This window comes from Cylas formicarius, unplaced genomic scaffold, assembly GCF_029955315.1.
Source record: "Cylas formicarius isolate icCylForm1 unplaced genomic scaffold, icCylForm1.1 PGA_scaffold_4__25_contigs__length_36172078, whole genome shotgun sequence".
NCBI classification, from domain to species: domain Eukaryota; kingdom Metazoa; phylum Arthropoda; class Insecta; order Coleoptera; family Brentidae; genus Cylas; species Cylas formicarius.
In genome coordinates this window covers 28555472-28578384 of record NW_026844334.1, presented here as the reverse complement: position 1 = coordinate 28578384, position 22913 = coordinate 28555472, and the positions used below count along the sequence as shown (strand labels likewise).

Here is a 22913-nt window from a genome sequence, read left to right as displayed (position 1 = left end):
CAATAAAAACTTGAGATACATTTCAGAGGGAGATAAATGGAGAGAAATCGCAAATACCGCAACAAGAGTCATAAGGACACGTCGCTTTAACCAATGAATTAAACTACTAGCCATTTTTCAAACATTTTGCAGTTCACATTATCATTATAGTCCAAATTTTTTAAAGTAAAGGAAGCAATTAAACTTGTAACTGGAATTAATCCTGTTGATCAACCTGCATGAATAATGAACCGTTTTGGCGTGGCACATAACATTTTTCTCTAAACACTTTTTACAGACTCATCTTGGCAAGATTTTGAACTAGTTCCATTAGAAAATATCCAGGTTTTCTAAATTTTGATATGACTTTTCACATAAAAATCTTTCGTTACAGTCCTACATCACAGTCCGATATTTTATTTTGTTTTCTTTTCATATTGATTGGCGATTATTACTTTCTTTCCATTTTTAAAATACTTTATTAAATTTAAAACTAGGGATGCAAAAAACAGAAAATAGAATTTTATTATTTATGTTGTCAATTAACATCTGGCATCTATTTTTGTTTGGATGGTACAATTAAACAAGGTAAAAGAAAAACACCGTCTTTGACTATATTTCCCATTTACAATCAAATGTGAAGCATATCTCCAAGTTTTCCTAGTGAATGTTGATTTTGACGTGGTTTGAGATGTTTATGGTTTTATTTCAGTGGAGTTAATTATTAAATTTGATATCTCTGTTTAGTGATTCGAAGGAGCTACAATCTTGGATAGACACGATCAATTTTGTGGCAGCCAGCTTCTCTGCACCACCGTTGGAAGCGGCTGTCGGTTCTCAGAAGAAATTCCAAAGACCGCTTCTGCCCTGCAGTCACACCAAATTAGACTTGGTGAGTTTTTTTTAGTTGTTACTTTTATATTATATTTTATAGGTTGAACCTCTGGTTACTGTTGGGAAAGAATATTCTATTAGTTTTTCTAAACATTTGATATACTGCATATATCGAGGCGATATCGTGAATATAAATATACAGAGTTCCGCATTCTTAATGGCCCATTAGATGTATAGGGGAGCGGATAAAAATAGGCTTTTAAAAATTGGGTTGCGGCCATAGGAAGATACGATTTTTATCATTATCATTTCAATATTGCCACATCAACTCGAAACGGTGACCGGTGCCAATATTTCGCAATACATGACGTCTGCTGTTTTGTACCGTTTGAGGATTGAGAATCTTATTTCGGACACCCTGTACATTATCTTTTATAGAATAGTTTATTCAAGCATGAGGTTATGCACACAATGTATGGTAGAGTTTTGTTTCGAAATTTGAATGGAGTTCATTGAACTTACAGCATTTTCTTGTTGTAACCTGTTTGCACTTTTGACCTTGAACTTTCATTTTTTTACTACAAATTTCGAATTTTACGACAACACAAATGTACCTTTTGTTTGAAGATGGCGCTGCAATCGCAAAAAATTATAAGTGGTGAATAAAAATGCCGTTTCTGCGTAGAAGAAATTTTAATCATGTTTACCACTCTTACCAGATACCACATTTGGCACGACTTTACTAAAGTTTACCTCATATTTTTTGATTTTGATAAAAAAAAGGAGTAATTGCCAAATGGTAGTGTCTTATAATGCGTACCACTTTTCCATGTTTTTGCTGAGAATTACGATAAAAGTAATGTAATGTTTGTTTTCACTACTTTTACGTGTGATTACAGCGGCATCTACCAAAATAGTAAAAAACATCTTCAGACAAAACCTATGTGTTGCCGTAAAATCCGAATCTGTAATATGAAATGGGAGTTTCCATTTAAGATTTTAATGAATAATAAAATTTTGTTTTCTAGATCTATTCTATTTGAAATAATTGGAGGTTTTACATGAACTAAAACACCACAAATATGGAATTGTATTCAACAGTTTATACCTTCTTCATCGCTGCATGTTTTTTTTTTTCATATGAATCCTATCTGTTTCTACATTGTATGTTTATTGAGTTTCTCATACTTTTTTAGTTTTGTTTTCAAGAAAGGGTGGTATAACCATTTGCACTCTTTTCCGTTTGCCTCTAAAGCGGTTTTTATTGCTGGAAAAACTTTGTAATCCAAATCTAAATTTCTAGTTGCTTCAGTTCTCATAAAAAAATGTTGAAATTGTTGTTCTGTAAACCCTACACCTAGGACTGAATGTTTATCCAGTTTCCATTTTCATTAAAAGAGTCAACAACCGATCTTTTTTACACACGCATTTTACGGCATACTTATTTATGTCAAAAATTCGAAAATATTCTGTCTCAAATTTATAAAATTTATATTCAGTATTTCTACTGCTATTTTTAATATTCATAACAACAAGCCAATCTGGTATCTCATTCTTTAATATCTATTAAAAAAAAACAAATTAACAATGCTCACGTGTATTTGCTAACAATTTCATTTAAAATACCCTCCTGTAGTGCTTCAATTGGCTACTGGGAACGGGTGTGACGATTTGGCTTCAACAAAGCGAATGCAAAATATCAGATTTTTGTATTGAACAGTTGAAAAATAGAGAACTATTTTCGTGATAGACGTTCTTCGCAAAATTTTCTAGAAAATGTTTTTCTGAAAGGTAGCTCAAGAGAGCTGCAACATATGTCATACAGAATGTTGCAAAATTTGGCATAGATAAAAAAATTAATAAGGTACAGGGAAAAATTAAAAATAGAGAATCCATTCTTCCATTATGGATGCTCTATACAGGGTGACCCAATATTAGTGGGCCAAGCCCTTGTTTTAGTAATTTAGCTATGCTGAATCTGGTTCTAAAATTATAAATTTCAAATTTTGGTTAGTTAGCAACTTCAAAATCGGAAAAATTGTGTTCTGTTAGGAAAAAAAGGTAGGATGGACCGTTTTTGAGGAAAATGGATTTAAAAAATATATTATTTAGTATGTATTATGTATGTATGTTTAGCATACTGTTTTGTTATTTGTAAATTTTCTCACTGTCAATGGCTCACTAGCAGGCATTAAAAAACTTCAGAAATAATTTTTTTTTTCCGTAGCATCACAACCCTTCGTGGGTCTTAGCTGCATCTACGACTCGTCTCCATCTGTCCCTGTCCAACACAACCTCCTTCCAGTTCCGTACTCCCAAGATTTTTACATCCTCTTCGATATTGTCCCTCCATCTGAGCCTTGGTCTTCCTAAGGGTTTCTTTCCTGCTGGGTTTTCTTCCCATATCCTCTTTACAAGACGTTCATTCGGCGATCTCTGCACGTGTCCAGCCCACCTGAGCCTTTGTGCTTTTATTTCGTTTACTAAACTCGGTCTTTTGTACATGTCGTTAAGCTCCGCATTCGTTCTTATTCGATATTGACCCGTTCTCTCATCTATTGTTGGTCCAAAGATTTTCCGCAACATCCTTCGTTCAAAGCGTCTTAACACTAGTTCGTTCTGCTTTGTCATTGTCCATGTTTCCGAGCCATACATTACGATTGGCTTGATTGCTGCCGAATATATCCGTAGTTTTGAGTTCCTAGATATCAGTCGGGACTTAAACAGGTTCTGCAAGGCGAAAAAACATTTATTGCCCTTTTGTATTCTTGCTTTTATTTCGCTGGTGATATCGTTATCCGAAGTTATAACTGCTCCTAGGTACTGAAATTGGTTTACGCATTCAAAATTGTGGGTGTCCATGGTTATGTTCTGTCCTATTCTGCCCCTTCCTGCTCTCCGTCCGGCCCACATATATTTGGTCTTGTCCTCGTTGATCATGAGTCCTACCTTCTTGGTCTCCTTCTCTATGTTCATGAACATTTCTTTTGTTTTAATCGTACTGCTTCCTACCGTATCAATGTCATCGGCATATGCCAAAATCATTTCTGGGCCCTTATTTGTAAATATTTCCAAGCCAATATTCGCTTCTTTGATGGCCATGTGCAGCACTATGTTGAAAAGCAATGGTGAAAGTCCATCGCCCTGTTTTAGGCCATTGTTAATGGAGAATGCCTCGGTGTTGTTCTTTTCTACCCTAACTTTGGCTTTAGAGTTTTCTATGCATATCTTGGTTAGCCTTATGATCTTTTTTGGTACCCCTATGCCTTCCAACGCTTGCCAGACACTTTCCCTGGTGATGCTATCATATGCTTGGCGGAAATCTACGAACAGTTGGTGAACCTCTCTGTTAAACTCCCAGCTTTTCTCTAGGAGCTGTCTTATGGTGAATATTTGATCTGTTGTTGATCTCTTGGGTCGAAAACCGCATTGGTAGTCCCCTAAGTTGTCTTCTGCGTATGGGGATATGCGTCCTCTTAGTACATTTGACAGAACCTTGTATGTTATATTTAGCAGGGTTATTCCTCTATAGTTTTTACAGGCCATCCGGTCTCCTTTCTTATGAATGGGGACGATGGTACCCTCATTCCACTCCTTTGGTAGGGCTTCTGTTTTCCATATGTTTTTCAACAGCTCTAGTATGGCAGTATCTAGATGTTCCCCTCCATATTTTATGCATTCCGCCATAATGGAGTCCTCACCCGGGGCCTTGTTATTCTTTAATTGGTTTATTGCCCTTTTAATCTCCTCTAGCGTGGGTTCTGGCACATGCTCCTCCGCACTTTGGTATAGCTTCTTCGTGTTCCCAGTTACTGTATCTATGTTTAACAGGTTTTCAAAGAATTGTTTCCATGCTTGCATTACTTCTTTTATATCCGTTATGAGCTCGTTGTTTTCATTTCTTAAAATGTTGGTCTTTGGTGTGTAACCTTTCCTTATACTTTTCACTTGATTGAAAAAGTTCCGGCTGTTTGTTAGCCCAGCTTCCTTTTCTACATTCTCTATTGTTTTGTTGTAAGCTTCTCTTTTTTTTCTTCTTATCTTTCTTTTTGCCTCCGCTCTGAGGTCGTTGAATCTTTGGACGTTTCCGTCACTTGGACACTGCAACATTTGAATTCTGGCCTTGTTTTTGGTATCTAAAGCCTTCTGGCTTTCTTCATCATACCAGTCTTTTCTTCTTCTATTCTTTGTGTTCTCGCCTAAGGCTCTTTGTGCAGCGTTGATTACTGATGTTCTGATCTGTTTCCAGTGCTCCTCTACATCCGACGCCTCTTGGGTGACATTTTTCAGTAGTTGTGTTTCCAGCTCTTTTTGGTATTCGTGTCTGCATGTTTCATCCTGGTTTAGTTTATCTGTGTTCCACCTTTTTAGTGCTGGTGTTTCTTGACTTGTTATGGTTTTTTTAATCCTTGATCGAACCTTTACCCGCACCAGAAAGTGATCTGTTCCTGCATCCGCCCCTCTTTGGCTCTTCACATCTATGATGCTCCTAACGTGTCTCGCGTTTGCTATTACATGATCTATTTGGTTTCGCGTTTTCCGATCATTGGATATCCATGTCTCTTTGTGGATGTTCTTGTGTGGGAACATTGTCGAGGCAATCCTCAGGTTATTAGCCGCTGCTAAGTTGATCAGTCGTTGGCCGTTGTCGTTTGATAGCTCATGGAGACTATGTCTTCCAATATGTGGTCTAAAAGCTTCTTCTCTTCCAACCTTGGCATTAAGGTCTCCCAGAATGATTAACATGTCCTGTTTAGGTACCGCACTTATGATTTGCTCCAGTTGTTCGTAGTACTCGTCTTTGACTTCTTCATCCTTATCTTCGGTTGGTGCATGCGTCGAGATAAGTGTATAGTTGTACCATCTATCTCTAATTCTAAGGGTAGATATCATGTTATTTACGGCACGGAAGTTCATTACCTGTCCCAGAATCTTTCCGCTCACTGCAAAGCCTGTTCCAAATTCGTGTTTGTTATCTCTTGTTCCGCCATTGAAAATGGTGTACTTTCCCATGGTCTGAGTACTTTCCTCCGGCCACCTTATTTCCTGAAGGGCAACTACATCCATCTTATAGATCTCCATTTGTTGTATCGCTCTTTTGGCTGCGCCTGCTCTAAACCAGCTCAGTACGTTCCATGTTCCAAAATTCGTATTCCTGTTTCGTTGCTTTCGTCGTCTATTCTGATCCGTCCCGCTCCGAGGCTTGTCGTTCTGCTTCGTAACAGTAGGTTTTTTACAAGGCAGGGTTGTAGCCCTACGCTTAACCCTCCTCCTTTGTCCGGGCTTGGGACCGGCAACGGTGTTTACCCAGTCACCACCGCAGGCGGAGTTGTAAATTTTCTCACTGTCAATGGCTCACTAGCAGGCATTAAAAAACTTCAGAAACAATGTAAGCAAAAAAGAGCAATCAAAATCAAATTGATAACAAAATCTTATGAATTCTGTCAAAGCCTAGTAAGATGTGCATTTTCATTTTTTTAGACAACGATATCAATCAATCATGCCTATTTCTCGTAACTGAACAAAACTTTTCCTATTTTATAAGAAAAAGGTCTAAAAGTCAACCCACAAAAAAGTTATTGTAGTTTTTGTTACCTGTACGCCCCTGACCAAAAGTTGACATTTATAATTAGATTTATAAAATAATTTAATTTCAAAACTTTCTCTCAACCTGTTTCAGAAATAATAAAATCCTCATTTTCAGGTTCATTCCTTGTCGGGGTCCATCAGAGGGCGTTCCTCGGCGTACATTTATATAGAAAACTATTTTTTAGAATAGAATATGCTGTTGACACCCTGTATTCTTGTAATATATTATCGAGGGAATTCTGTATAATCTGGCTGTAAATTAAAGTGACATTTTTGCAGCGCGAACAGTTGGCGGATCACGAGGAGAGAGTAACGAGACTGGAAATGATGCTCGACGAGCACAGGAAGTCTGCGCCGGAGAAGGGCTCCAAATCCCTCGTCGTACAAAACTACAAGGAAAAAGAAACATACCTTACATTCGAGGTAGGGTAAAATTATAAAATATTGATCATGCAGGTACCGTTTAATGTGTTTAATTAGAACATTAGCCTGAATCCCCTAAAGTAAATGAAGAAATTATTGCCGATTCTTCATGGGTCGCTCTATGTAGGATATTTTTATATATTTTTTCCAAGCTACAACCACCTTGAACTTTCAGTGATGGTGCCGAGTGCTTTGATTATAATATAAATATAATATAAAAAGTATTTTAATAAACCACCCCGCAATAACATAAATATATAAAAAGATAAAAAAAAGACTCATAAAATACACTATAGAGTCGATAATCTACCGGACGAAAAATTCTTCATTCGCTTTTTAAATATATGCTTACAATCGTTGTTGGAACAAGGTACTGAGTTATAAATTGGAGCAGGGTTATATAAAAAATATTTTTTAAAAAACTATGCTTTAGTTTTCAATATGGCATCATTGAAACACATGTTCAACTGGCTTGCAGTACTTCTTTGAAGCAACACTTTATGCACCTAGCACCCCATATGAACATATCTGCACCTTCTCCATTTGAATACTTATTAAAAATTGTAAGAAAAGGGCCACAAGATAATCAGGTATATCACCTTAATCCAAAAGTTTATTCACCTTCAAAGTAATCTCCTTCGACACTTATGCCAGCTTTTGATCCAATCCTCCAATTTTTTATATTCGGTTTTGGGTATGTCCATGTATGTATGTTCATCTCGGCCACTGAAACGCGTTCCTCGTAGTGGTTTTTTGACTCGATTTAACAGAAAGAAGCTACAGGGAGTCAAACCAGATGAATTCGGTTTATATTTGTTGTATTTTTTGGCAAAAAATTACGAACGACGGCACGTTATCATGGTGCAAAATCGTTTGAGTTTTCTGCTCACAATTCTCTTTCGGCGAATTGCTTTACGCAAACGTCCAATAACGCCCAAGTAATCTCTGTTTACTCTCTGGCCTTCTGATAAAAAGTCATGACGTATTACACTTTTAAAATTCAGGAAAACCGTGAGTATTGGCATGTTTTTTGACTGAAACGACGTTGTTTTTTTGGTCACGGCATATTTTTTGAACGTTTGCCTGATGTCTGGATTGCGTGTCATACTTATATACCCATATCTTGTCTCCGGTAATGATGATCCTTTTGATGATCGTGGGATCGGATTTAGCCCCGCAAATCATCTCTTTTGCGAAGTCAACACGGTCTTTTTTTTTGCATGAAATTGAAGTCTTTTGGCACCAACATTGCTGCCGCAGGACGCAAACCCAAATCATTAACCAAAATGTCTTGGACGGATCCATGAGCAATGTTAAGTCCTCCGGTATATCTCTGATGGTTAATTTGTGATTGATTGATTGATTGGTCAACATTTCTGTTACTTTATCAATGTTATCGTCGGTTTTCGATGTGGATGGCCTGCCATCATCTGATTGATTCACGACCACTTTTGAACCTCACGTGCCACTGATAAATAACCGTTTTCTTTAGAGAATCATTGCCGAAACACTTTTCCAACATTTCCAGGGTTCGCGCACCATTAAACCCTTTTTTAACGCAAAATTTAATACAAGGTCGTTGTTGCACATTTAAATCCATCTTTAAAATTGGAAGAAACCTCCAACACACACGGAGATAAATGTATTCTTGGCTAAATAACTTTCGCAAATGTAAAGCTAGAGAGAATGTCAACAGCAGATCTACCAACTTAACAAATAGAAAGACTTCTTCCCAGATTCACATTCTGTATTCCAATAAGGAAATATGTAAGAAAAGGAGCATACACAATATCAAGATAAGCAGGTATAGACGGTACCAAACTTTCTGAAAGCAATTATTCAACATTGGCCGCAAGAGCATTTTTAAATTCAAAAATAAGTTTTAATTTGTAATATGAATTTTGACATATCCACCACCACAGCAACAATAGGTAATATAGAAAAATTTAAAACTAAAAATAACAGAAGCACGTAAAGCGAAAGAGAGACTACAAACTATAAAGCCAAAGAATGCGTTAGCGGGATATCCAAACAGAAAGCAGATTATAAACACAGAACTGAAAACTTCAAGTCAAAAAATTCTGGACAACTGATAACAAACCAAACTGAAATCCTAGCCTATGAACTACTCAGCGAAAATGAAAACACTGACATGGAACCAATGAATTTATAAACCCCTGAAATAGAAGTACTATCCTCATCTATATATACTATAAGAGATAACATAGCTAAAAAACAACAAAGCTGTGGTGGCAACAACATACCTGCTGAGTGTATAAAACATGATGGAGAAACACTATATAGGCTTATTCAAAGCATTTGGATTACGAATGAATGGAAGGAAAGTGTAATAGTCCCATCGATAAAAAAGGAGACAAAAAGAAGTGTTGCAAACTAAAGCGGAAGAGCTGACCTAAATACATGCTATATGATACTCCACAGGATTTTAGTGAAAAGAATCAAGCCATATACTGAAAATATGTGGGGGACTACCAATGTGGGTTCAGACCAAAAAGGGCCACCATAGACCAGATCTTCACAATCAGACAAATTATGGAAAACTGCTGGGAATTCCACATGGGGCACACGCAGTGCAAAAACTTATATCTCTGATAAAAATGCGCACGGAGGATACAGGATGGGATGAGGGTGGGGCAGTGCTACTCTGATCCCATCATCATAAATAATGGGCTCATGCAGGATGGATTTCTTTCAGCTCAATTATTTAACATACATTAGAATGTATTCCAATGTTATGTTAAATGGTGTACCATTAAGAATGTTAACATTGAGGTTATAATCCATAATGAGCTAATGACGGATCCAGCATACTCCTGGCACTCGCGGACGATGTGCATATGATTAGCAACGTCAGGATCCATCTGAAAGACTTTTTTTGTTCGAAAAAGAAGCTCAAAGAATAGCCGTAAAAATAAATGATGACAAAACCAAATATATTTATCTCAATAGGAATGACAAAACTTCTTTTTCGATGATTACAACAATTATAAAATCTATAGTAATATATGGTTGCAAGTCGGCCACTCGAAAGCATGGCAAAGTTGATATTGAAAAGGCCTAGCAGCCTTGAATATTCAAGACAGAAGAAGATGGAGGTATGAATGAAGTCGGCAAAAATTCACACAGGGTTTTGAAGTCAACAATGAGGGGGAGGAAGAGAGGAGCAGAGAAATTGGAAAAATTGACATTTTACCACACACCACCTCAGATATTTTTGAGGCAGCAGGAAGAATTTGTTTCAGTTCATTCAAGCTTGAGTGCATTTCAGCCTTGGACAATAGCGAGTTTATTTCACACAGGGCGGTGAAATGCGTTTAAAAAGTGATTTATATCAAAATTCGCCCCGTTTCGTCTGTACGAACATTTTTATTTTCTTATTTTATCTTCATTTATTCATCTTCTGGATCCCGTCTTCGGCGATTCTTGATAAGTTGAACTTGCTGATGTTTCGCCAAGCATCCTATTGCCTTCCTCGGAGCTTAACTGAAACTGGTAAGATAAGGAGTCGCGGTTAAGCTTGTTTGGTTACTTAGAGATTTCTGTGGATTCACGGATTTTTCTTTGGTGGAAGAATTGAATTACATGCAAGAATTTTAGTTTATTCAAATAAGATTTGATGTCCGGTTTCATGATTATATTTTTGTCGTAGTCTTAAGGCTCTTTCATCTTCTTTTAGGTTAGTTGTTATTTTTCGTCCAGTTTCATCAATGTATTCTTTGCGGCATATATGCATGGAATGCTGTAAATTGTAAATTGTAAATCTTAAAAATTTTGTCTTTGACGAATATTTTTAAAGAAGTAATAACTTTTTATTTTACCATTGTTTTTTTTTAAAGAACTTTTTATAAATTGTCAGTGATTTTTTCAATTTATGAAAGGTCCAGTGACATGTGCGGCGTTGCTTTCGGAATCATTTTCTTTGGAAGGCTATGGTGAAAATTATAAGAGAAGAGCAGATGGTAGTTGTTTTAATTCTGGGTTCAGTGATTCGGGTTGATTTTTGGTTCGGATCATGATGTAACAATGCCTTAAGGTATCAGTCTGTGTCCTTATATTTTCTGTAAACTGAATGGCCCAATGTTAGGTTTGACATTCTGTTAATAACAATGTCTAATAATGTTGGCAGTTGAGAGGGATATGGACTTTACGTCCGTAAAAACAAGGAATTTTTTAAGTCGTGAGGGGCGACAGATTTTTTTACTGATTCTGATAGAAAAGAAGCTTCAATAGTAGATTTAAGGTTTCATTCCATAGATAACGTTTTTTTTTTTAAGTTGACGATATGATTCGTCTGGAAGAATATATTGATTTTTTTACTGATAGTCAGTTGTGTTTGTGACCATCATTATCTGCTTTTAGAATTACGATGCCCTGATTAGAGTTTAGGAATTTAGTGACCTATGTGTTTAGTCTTTGGAATATTAGGAGGTTTCGATAATTTATGGTTTTTGCAGTTCCAAATCGGAATTCATTAGATGTTTCAGATGGATGGATAGAGTCGATTAAAAGTCGAAATGAGAAAAGTAAATATTTTTCCAAAGTAATTTATTCACTCTTCCCAGCCAAAAGAAGTGGTAAGGTCCTGCGTTCGATTTGCCGTATATGGACGGACGGTATCGTGAATTAAAACAACACCCGCACTCAGCATGCCACGTTTTGTTTTGAATTGCGCGCCACAGTTTTTTTAATGTCTCACAGCACGCTGCTGACCGCGTCCCCGCGATGCCAAAAATCGACCAGTAACACTCCTGTTCTGCTCCAAGCCACAGTGCGCAAGATTTTGAGGGCAGAAATTGTTTGTTTGAATTTCATTTTCTTAAGGGATAATGAATGCCGTCATTCCATTGATTGCTGCTTTGACTTTGGTGTAACGGAGACTACCAATATTTCGTTTCGTTTCGCTTAGTTGCCTGTGACAATATGACTTAAAAAGTCATTCCCGTCATCGCTCGAGAAAACTCAATACACTGGCTAATATTTTGGTTTTGTGTTCCCTAGTCAGCATTTTTCGTCATATTTAAAGGCCCCAAGAAAATTTGCAAATCATAGTATAAATAGTAACCTGTTGATGTTTCTTATATAAAAAAACACGTTCATATTTGATTGCAGATCAAACGCTATCGAACTTATTCCTATATGCTTCGTTCCCGGATAGCCCAGTACCAATCTCCAGCGATCGTCGAGCCAGTGACCAGCAGCCTGGCGGAAAACAGCATCGGTGAAGCGGACGAGGCGGTCGCGGGCAATAACGTCACGGTGGTGGAAGGGGGCGGCATCGTGCCGCCTCCCATACCGGAACGACGCCCGTCCCCGATCGTCAATAGGTACAGTTACAGACAGGCCATATACAGTGGGGGTGGTGGAGGCGGGGCCCGGCAGCCCGACGTCGGCTGACGGGCCGGGGGATTTTTCTGGCATACATTTTCCAAATCACCCGGATACGGTGTTTCCAGTTATGAAGAATTTCTTTTATTTGTGAAAACGGAACTTCGTATTGATTAATAGCTATAAAAGTTATCTGTTATAAATATTTCCAAACGTGTAGGTACTGATTTAGAAAGGTGCATTTTTTAAAACCGACGTCGCATTGTTATAAATACTGTGAAAAATTACATAAACGCTAAATGGACGAAGCAAATAGGCAATGACGAAATATCGATTACAATATGCTCAGACTATTGGGTGTGGAATTTTAACCACTAATTTCCTAAATAACTTTTCGTCATTGTCTAAGTTCTTGCTTTTGATAACTTTATGGTGGATTTATGACGAAGATAAATTATCAGAATATAAATATTGATGGAAGGTTTTCTATTTTTTACCCCAACTAAAAGGAAGTATTACACCGAAACTGAATTGACTTCTCATTTTACAGTTCTTTGCATTTTCTTCTATTTCACCCCAAGGTGTACTTTGATTCAAGGTGGAAGCACAATCTTTAAAGTAACCAAAACGCAAGCTTGTTATTATCATTTAAACAATGTTAGCAACAAATTAATAGGATTTTTAAAGACAGCCTACGCGAGTCAGGTTCCTGCCTTATTTGATTATTTTGGCAGTCTAGATGGAATGAATGGATGGAATCTTAAAAGTAACAAAAACGCAAACTTGTTTAGACTGAATTTTATAATTATCATTCAAACAATATTACCAACCAATTAATAGGACCTTGGGACATAGCCTACGCGAGTCAGGTTCCTGCCCTAATAGAATGTTTGGCACTCATCAAATGTACCTTGATTATAGATGAAATCTTTAAAGTAATAAAAATGCAAACTTATTCAGACTGAATGTTATAATGATCATTTAAACAAGGTTACCAACCAGTTCAAACAACGTGGTTAGGACTTTTGGAGGCAGTGTAGACAATTTTCTGCCCTAATAGAATGTCTTTGCAGTCATCATGTGGAAATTAACAAATAGCAAACCTATTCATTTGCTTTCAAGGCCTAGTTTACAGTTTTTCATAAATAAGTAAGATAGACATTCTAAACCGTATATTCTTGAAGTTAATTTTTCTCAAAAGTGGCACATCCAGGCGATATTAATCGAGTGTACTGTAAAAACAAACGACAGATCAACCTATTTGATCTCTACATAATTTAGGAAATATCTAAGATTATGCGACTTGTTGAAAAATTAGCACTCATGAAATAAATATTAGACTAACTTGTAATATTAGCAATCGGATACAAATAAGACTTGGTTTTAAGAAATTTTCGTGATTTGAAATTATTTTACTTTGTCTATTTTTTTTTTGCACATTCTATTTAACAAATAATATTTGGTGTGCAATAATAACGGACCGTATATCAAATTGAAGCTAAGGTAAATAGAAAACATAGTTCTTGAACAAGGCAGTGCTCCATATCATTGTGTTTAACCTGTAGTAAATTGTCTGTCAGTATTGCAATATAATTTGCCTGTAAAAATTCGTGATCCCCTAGGAATCCTCATCCGACGTTCAGTGGAACTTTTATTGTCAGAACTAAAAGAAAAAATTCGAGATGAAAATTAATTATCTCAACCAAACGGAGACATGGAGGCAAGGTAAATTGTAAAATTCCAATCTTTAAATCTTTCTAGATGTAAAATAAAATGTTTACTTGCATTATTCGTAGTAAAAGTATTTGCTTAAGTTTATGATATTGTTATAGCTTGCTCTTTGTCCGATGGATTCAAAGCTTGAGTTTGACTTGCATATAGATATGATTGCCCCTGTAAAATGTTAGGTCTTTTTAAATATGCAGTCAATTATTTGTTTATTTAATTCTTTTGTTTTAAATAAGTTAAATTTTTCTAGTGTGATGTGGAATCCAAATTTGGTTGACCGGTCGATAATTTATGGATAGGGCCAATCCGCAATATAATATGATATAAGTAATGTAATAAGGAAAAGTCTCTGGAATATATAGTATTCGGTTAAGAACTGTAGCTATACAGAACTATAGCGTTACAGTTTTGAGAAAAATATATAGGTCACCTTGTGGGAGACAGTTCGTACCTATTTATCACAACTTTTCCGATTCTATAAAAAAAGTCTAAAAGAGAACACACAAAAAAGTTATTTCAGTTTTTGTTCCCTGTACCCTCAAAAGTTACGGCTGTGACCAAAATTTGACATTTTCACAGGCGGTACACATATTCAGCATGCTAATAGTTCTCAACCTGTTTCGGAGACATTGATAAAAAAAACATTTTTATGTGCAATCGTTTTAGAGAGAATGTGGCTCCGATAAGGGGCGTTTCTCGATATTTTTTAGAGTGACATGTGGATGGGTAAATCTTGGTTATTGTAAATATCCTGTTTCCACCTAGCTTGTAAAATTTAGATCGAACTTCAGGCATAGGTAAGTTTCATCTATTAAGTGGAAATGTTGGATATTGCAAATTTTCTCCATAAAAAAGCAGGCAATAAAGAAAATGAAATTTTATTAAATATTCTAACAAATCCCTTAGTGAGCAATCGGTAGTAGGACATGACCGACGCTGTGCGGTACTTCCAAAGTATCCTTACATAATAGAACAGCATCAAGGAATTACTACAAAGGGATTCTGAAAAACGAATTCAATTTTGTCATTCCATTAATCAACATAACAATTTTTTGTGGTATGTTGTATTCCGATGAGGCGAATGTACATTTCCTACATGAATACATTTCTCAGCCACTAAAAAAATGAAGTTTAATCGAATGGGTGAATATGTGACCGCAAGGTGATGATGGACCCCACATCGTAATGTCCCGTAATTCTTGGATCGACAATACTCAGGAAAATTGTTGGGGAGTGGAGATTCTATTTTGTGGTCACCGAGAACATGCGAGTTACCTCCCTTTGATGTTTATATTGAATTCATAAAACACAGGGTATACCCCTTAAAGCCGACCACTAAGATGGATATAAAAAATAGGATTTGAGATGTTTGATGCGCCATTTATATTATTAAAAGTCTGACTTAATCTCCATAAACGAATAAATATTTGTACTTAACAGCAAGGCCACCTATTTGAACACTTATTAAGGTCTTACATAAGTTAAAAGTTTAACTGGTAGTATGATTTCCGAATAAAAACTTAAAGCTTAAAACTTAATAGTTTTATTATAAAAATAATTTGGAAAAAATGAAATTTCTCAATAAATATTGAAGATGTATCTATCAAAAATGTTTTAAATCATGTATATTATACAACAATGATTTTGGGTGCTGCTTCTGTATTTCTAATTTTCCGCCTTTATCAAGAAGGTATCTAATACAATTTGCATTTCCCTTTTGCACTCTGTAAGAAGTGGAAAAGGCATTTATTACACCCCTTCGTAATGGCACTCCTGTCAAAATTTGAGTCATTTTCGATAAGTTGATTCATAGTTTCTGTTATTGTAGTCAAACTGGTTTTTAGAAACGCTGTTGAAAGTTCTTTTTGCTCCTCTTCAGAGTAATGACTTTCAATATTTTTGTGTGCTTCCGCTAATTACTTGGGCTCATCGCAGCTCAGAAAGACTTGATGTTGTTTCTTGCAGTACTTCTTCGATATGTACCTCATCTAAACTGGTTTGTTTCGCTAATTACCGTTAAATCTGGCCAAATGTTACTTCTTTCAAACATTTTTTTGTTGTCTTATTTCTCGAAAGGTTTTTGTTTTCCACCGCATTCACGATATTGTAGTTTTCCCAAAACTCACTTATTGATTTGATGTAACGCATTGATCCATTGTCTGAATTAAGGCAGTTGTGTTTGGCTTCGACCTAAATGCAAATTGGGTAAATTGCTTGGATGGAAATAAGTGTTCTTAATTTAAATTTTTTAATGTCGCTATAGCGTTTAAGCCAACCAATTCTGGAAAATTTTCGTAATCACCTATAATTGTTTGTTAGACTCATAAATTACAGGTAAAGTTGATTTGGTTTTTGTAATGGTAACTACTAGTTTTAATTTGAAATCTTGGCTTGCATTGCACACCCAGAAGAAGTTTTAAGCCTTTTTTTTTCTTAACGGGATAGTTTCCTCTTTCAATTATTGTTTTTAATGTAGTGTAATCTGTATCTTATTAAGATTTAAATCTAGTAAATTATCCTCGACTTGCAACGAAAGTTTCGCTTGTGTCACTTGTCTCAACCTGAATGTAATTAAAAATTATTCTTGCCTTTTCCATTATACTAGATTGGCTTAATGGCTCATTGCGTTCAATTTCGTCGTCAATCCAGTTAGTGATGAAACTATTTTTTCTACATTCTTAAGAATAGTGCTTATTGTTGTCCGGGCTTCTAATCACTCCCATTTTAGTTATTAATGAATGGTTTTTGTTGCTTTATGTTTGTGTTGGTTATTGTTACCCATTTTTTAATCTTTTTTTTCTCAAATAGACTACTACCACAGGCTACTGTAGTACTATTTATAAACAATGAAGCGTTAAACCGAAACAGCATGTAGTAGGGTTTTTACAGTATTTTATATTTCAAATTTTACCGTTAGATTCGAATAATTCAAAAACCTATTTTATCTAACAAAAAGTTTTATAGTAACACATAAAATCCACGAAAAAATGAAATATAGGGTATTCCACTTAAAACAATTATTTGCATAAGGAAGAGTGACAAAGTTTGTGTACGGGTAATTATATACATAAAGAAAAACATTATGCAAAAGTGAGCAGCGCATATAGTTTACCAAACTTATCGCATACTATAAAATCACGAAAATGTCCGAAGTGACTCGCTTCCATGGGGAACAAAATTGACGTGGTAAAATAACACTTTCCGCACCCTAGATCGGTGTATAATTGGGCCTTCGACAGAAGGGAGTAAAACAATGTCATTTAAGTCATGAGTTTATTTGACACGAACGGAACTCAGCGGAGCGAGTATTTAATAAACGGGTGACATAAAAAAATTGCCAAACATGTTGCATCCTATACTTTTTCTGCGACCATTAGTTGTTGAGTGCATTTTTGAAAAATAACACGAATACATTCACTGACATGACCGTCTGAATTGACAAACGGAAAAATATCTCCAAAAATATCCGAGTGCTCCCAAAGCCGTGTGGTAATATGTCGGAAATGTCCGTAGTAACTCGGATCCTTACAAAATGAAACTGACATGGTAAAATGATATTTTCTGCACGCTAGATCGGTGTATAATTGGGCATTTTAGAGAAAGGAGTAGAAAAAGTATAGTATGCATTACGTTTGGTATAACTCAAATGCCATGTGCCACACTTATAAACCGCGCATTCACGGCACAAGGTGGTCAATTCACAAATTATAAGCGACTGCACAGAGCCGGGTACAATAGCCGCATAGCAAGAAGAAACAAAAGACACCATTGGATTTTGCGAAAGAATATGCTACAAAACCTAGATAGTTTTGGAAAAATGTGATTTGCACTGAAAAAACAAAAATTAATATTTTTGGATCTGGTGGCCGAACGAGAGTGTGAAGGAAAACGAAGACAGCACTTAAACTTGAGCATCTGTGTCCAATGAGTTCAGCATCTGGTGTAGGAAATTTTACTTTTATGGATGGTGTACTATGGATCGACATGTTTACCTATCCTAAGTCTAACATTCAAAAATTGGAACTATAGGGGCGTTACATATTTCAACATACTGAAACATACGGCTAAACCGTTACAGGAATGCATTAATACATAATATTCCTGAGCAACTGCTTACCCCTCCTCAGTCACCAAATCAAGCACCTGAAACCAGAAAACTTGTTCGTAGTATACCGATTCGACCCAGAGCTACAATACAGGATAACGGCTATGGCACAATATTAAATTTTTAAAAGATATTTTGCAAACACAAATTATTCGTTATAACAATTTGAATGTGTGGAGACTTTGCTATAAATTTATTCATAAATAAGTAATAAAATATTTGTGCGTTAATAAAGTGTCCGAGATTTTGCTTATTTATTTATTAAAGAACAAGTTATACAAAAGATCAAAAATGATACACACTGTGACCCAAATTGGCTTTAATTACAGGGTTTCTCAACCAGCAGAAATAGGACTTTGCTGTTTTCGCGACCCTATTTTTCGTGAAACTTTGAATGCCACAAATATGATTCCCTCCTTCCGAATGCATAATTTGTACAGAATGCTAATTCTTGGAGCGTTCATCATTATCATAGTTTAATTTTCCAAAGATCTAAATAATTGCATTTTATAGCTGCCCCATAGTATTGCTAAATTTTGCTTTTGACAATGTAGCCTTTACAGATCTCAAAGAAAGTAAACATCTATCTGCTGTTAGATTATTAATTTCATTATTATACGTTTTGGCCCTTTGTTTTGAAAAAAAAAAGAGTGGGGCCTTACTGGAAATCAACATCAAAAATACTTTTGAAAATAATCCAATTAATGTATTGCAATAAAAAACTGTAATTTAGTTAATTTGGATTTTCTTGTAAGGAATAGTTGAAACTAGTCTACTTACCATCTTTTTGTGATATTTTGTGGTTTCCTTTTATAGGCCAGTTGTGTCTTTTTATGAAAAGATTTGCTTATAAATAAATAAGTAAATAATACAAAATTGAATTGAAAACATATTTTTAAAAAGTAGGTATCATAATAATTTAATCGCTTGGTGCTTACCTGTTATATGTGTATGTGGTCTATTAAAGTTTTCTAGTTAACAATGGAATAACTGTCGTTCTAACCGAAGTGAGAATTTTATTACTAATATTATAATGCGTTAAATTAAGGTTAAGCCTTACTGTTCTAAATACTCTTTTATTAAAGAGCAATTCCGTCTTTTTACTTTGTAAAGGCGTTATATCAGAAGGTAAGTTAGTAAGTATGGAGGAACAAACATATTTTATGTACAAAGTTTACTATGGCCGCAGTTCCCCCATTTTATTTTTCTATAATTTTCATTTAATTCGTTAGTTTTTTTGTTTCTGGTGATTTGGGGATTGTGGCTTTAAATAGGTAGTTTGTATTGTTGCCATATGTTGCTATGCTTTTATGAACTGAAGTTGCGTTTGATCTGACTAGAGTTCTAATTTATTTTTTATAAAATGCGTTCACGCCTAATACACTGCTATGAAATCAATTTTGAAATTTAGTTTTGTTAATAATTGGTTATACGTTGAATATATAAATTTTATTTTTTAGGTGTAGTAACTATGGTGCATGTTATTTATCATTTGAACGACGTCTTCCCCTTCTCAATGTTCGTTTACCGCCTAATCAAAAGTGCCGTTCACTCAAAACTAACTGATTAACGCACATTTTTATCAAAATAAAAAAGTTTTCACATGCCATTATTACAAATTGCACTTACTGGTGAGATGTATAAAAAATACACCACTATGATAGTACAGCGAGGTCCGTGCAAGATTAACCGATCAAAGAAATTGACCTACAAAAAAAAGTTTAATACTAATGACTAAAATATTATTATTATAATATATATTATTATTATATTATATATTATTATTATAATATATATTATTATTATTATATATGTTATTATTATAATATATATGACTTATACTACTTAAGTATATGGTGTTTATATATACAATGTGTCTAGTTTTTCTCTGGCGTTTCAAGATTCTATCATAGCGAAAGTTTTAAATATTTAAAAAATCCTGTATACAGCATTTTAACGGACAATAAGAGAAAGATATAAAATAAAATTTACTAAAGAGTTGAATGGTATTTTTCACAGCTTAAACACAAAATGTTGTAAGTTTCAAAATTCATCACGTTTCAGATTTTCACTCAAACATTCGAAATTTCAAATAACAACATGAATGTTTTCACACGGGTCAACCTTTGGTGCAAATGGTACCGTGGAGTCGAATAATGAAAATCCACAGTTAGGAATTGCGAACCACCGTCAATACTTTACTTTGATGCTTAATTTCCTCTTATGATTTTATAATATACTTTTTGGTAACACTTGTAACAAACATTTTTATTTGTACATGCTGAGAACATTTTTATCAGACTAGTTGGAAGAATTGCCTCTTCAGTATTCCCAAAATGTATTTTCAGTATGACGGGTCATGGTGAGGCTGCAATGGGTCTATTTTATGGCCGCCTAGAAGCTCCGATTTGACAATTTGCGATGTTTCTTTGGAGGCATCAACAACAAGTGACAGCAAAGACTTATTGAAAATGACCAATAAGTTTTGAAGTAGAGAATATTAGAAGGAGTAGAGAATCTATTTCGCCAGAAGAAATAAGCAGTTTTGATAAATTAGAGGTCAATCATAAAAATGCATCATTATTATTTAATATAAAATTGACTATTTTCTGTAAGTCCTACGAGTCTGCCATTTTGGATTATGAACATTTTCTGTTCTAAAGTCGACATTTTGGTTATTTTGCAATCCATTAATATAGCTCATAATAATAATTATTTTGGTTTGAAATAGAAATATTGAAATTTATAATTTTTGTTTGAAAAACTGCAACGTGATGTATATAAATTTTAGTTAGTTTATGTCATGAAATCAAGAAAAACGTCTCTGGATAGCAAAAGCAAGAGAAATCCATAAGTGTACCCACATATAATAATCGATTTTCATTTCATCGGTGCATGCTTGATAATCAACCCAACAACAAACAACAGAATTTTGCACGAAATGATAACACTAGTAGCAATCGCCTGTTTTCGAATCTGTGGTGTTACGCCTGACTTTTAAACATGTTTGACGCAAGTTAAGTAACAAGATCTATATGTAAAATCTAGTTTTATTTATTATTGGATGTTTGGCGCATGTTACGATTAATAAACTAACGCTGCTTAATAACAACTTTTGAAATTTTGTTTGTCGCGTGTTAAAAGGAGTCTGTTTTGTATTATGTTAACGTTAAATCGTTCGATACTAATTTTCTTGTTGTTGCATGTGTGTAGGAAAGTCTCGGAATGAGATTCGATTAGGAAGTTCGTTGCCCGAATTGCACAGTCTCGCCCTGACCGCCCGTTTGGACTTCAAAAGTTGTACATCTATGATACAAAACAGCCTAATGGGTATTTGCCAAAGAAATTTAAATTGTGTAAATCGATTGACGATAGGAGGGAAAAAATCCTGTGTTGACGCTATATTTCCGCTTAATATTATTTTTCCGCATATTGGAGAATTTCGGTTATTTTTATATATTTTATATGTATGGAATAGTCTGTCTGTATATTTTTATTTTATAGAAATACATTTTTTCTCTTTTTGGCGCATCATTTTTGTTTTATTTCCCTTAAAATGCTCAATTATTTGAGTTAGAGTGCCTCAAGTTGTGATGCTATTATTTTGACTGGAACTAAGTTAAACTTGGTAAACGACTGGTGTACTGGTGTACAGAAGAGATAGGCTGCGTTGAGGCACTAACAAAAAAAGGAGTACTTTAAAGGGTTTAGAAAAGAATTGAGATGTAATAATAATAATTTGGAGGATTTATGGTAAGTATATATACGCGCTCTATATTTCCGATGCATAAGCTTAGAAACTTACGGAAAGCGTTTTTGAACATATTGACAATAAATTACAACGTTTAAATGATATTTTCAATATTGCTGATGTAATTGAGATAGGCGAAAAGGGAGAGGTTAACATTAATTGAACAAAAGTTGTTAGATCACATGAACATAATAAATGCTGCGTAATATCATACATGTACTCCGTGGATATTTGGATTTAATCATCAGTTGTATGTATTTCTCTTTCAAAGGGCATCTCCATTAGGTACAAGAATATCACCTTTCTCTGTTTTTTTCTATTAAAATTGATCAAAAACAGTTTGAGCCAAACAAACAATTTCAAAAAAGCTGATTTTTTTTGTAAAGATTTACGAACTGTTTGCGGAAGTTTCCGGATACGGAACGATATACATATCGAGATGTGGAACTTGCGTGGAAACGTATAAAAAATGGTATTATCAACTTTTTACATTTACATTTACATCATACCGAGTGGCCCAAGACTTGAAGACTTTTTCGCTCGTGTTAACTTGCTTCGTTTTCGAGAAATTAGATGAGGAGCTTTTTAGAAAAAATCGTTTTGTTAATATTTAGCCAGAATCATTTTCGCTGATTTTAATAAAGTTGACACGATTATTGGGCTTCTTGCAGTGTAATCAAAAAAGGTTATTGGTTAACGTGAAGTCGTCCTAGTAAGTAATCTAATTGGTATTTCTTGAAAAATAAAAACCGTTTGTCTACTTATTCCTGGACTACTTCAATCGATAATTAAAATTCACTAGATTTATTTTATCTCATTTTACATATTAGTTGGAGGTCATCTGAGCCCACAATTTTTTTATTATTGAACTAAAAGAAGATCGCGGTTACTGCGAACAAGCGCGCCAATTTTTTTCAAAATCTGCCAATTTGCTTTTGAGTAACTAATACAATAACTATTTTCTTTTTATACTTTAACTCCCTGTATCTTGAAATGACTAATTTGCATCTAATCTATCCTAAACATTTTACCGAACCCTGAGTCACTACGCGTCCAAACTGCTGAAACATATACAGAAACATAACCAATTTCTTTGGTTAAATAATTTTCGAGTGTTGTTGCAGTTAAGAATTTCAATTTATGCACCGTAATGAGAGA

At 34.9% G+C, this 22913-nt stretch overlaps 1 protein-coding gene across 5 annotated transcripts in view; it reads left to right on the top strand.

The window, feature by feature from the left end:
• LOC132701590 (PH and SEC7 domain-containing protein) overlaps positions 1-21527 on the top strand; it is a 119570-nt gene extending 98043 nt beyond the window's left edge. For 3 of the 5 annotated variants that reach the window (XM_060669664.1, XM_060669661.1, XM_060669660.1), the window contains exons 13-15: positions 727-871; positions 6682-6825; positions 11956-21527. In XM_060669664.1, coding sequence (XP_060525647.1) covers positions 727-871; positions 6682-6825; positions 11956-12240 — 574 coding nt within the window. In that variant the 3' untranslated portion in view covers positions 12241-21527. The remainder of the gene's footprint in view (positions 1-726; positions 872-6681; positions 6826-11955) is intronic. The other 2 variants (XR_009618791.1, XM_060669662.1) reach the window with 2 other exon arrangements.
• The last annotated feature ends 1386 nt before the right edge of the window (positions 21528-22913 follow it).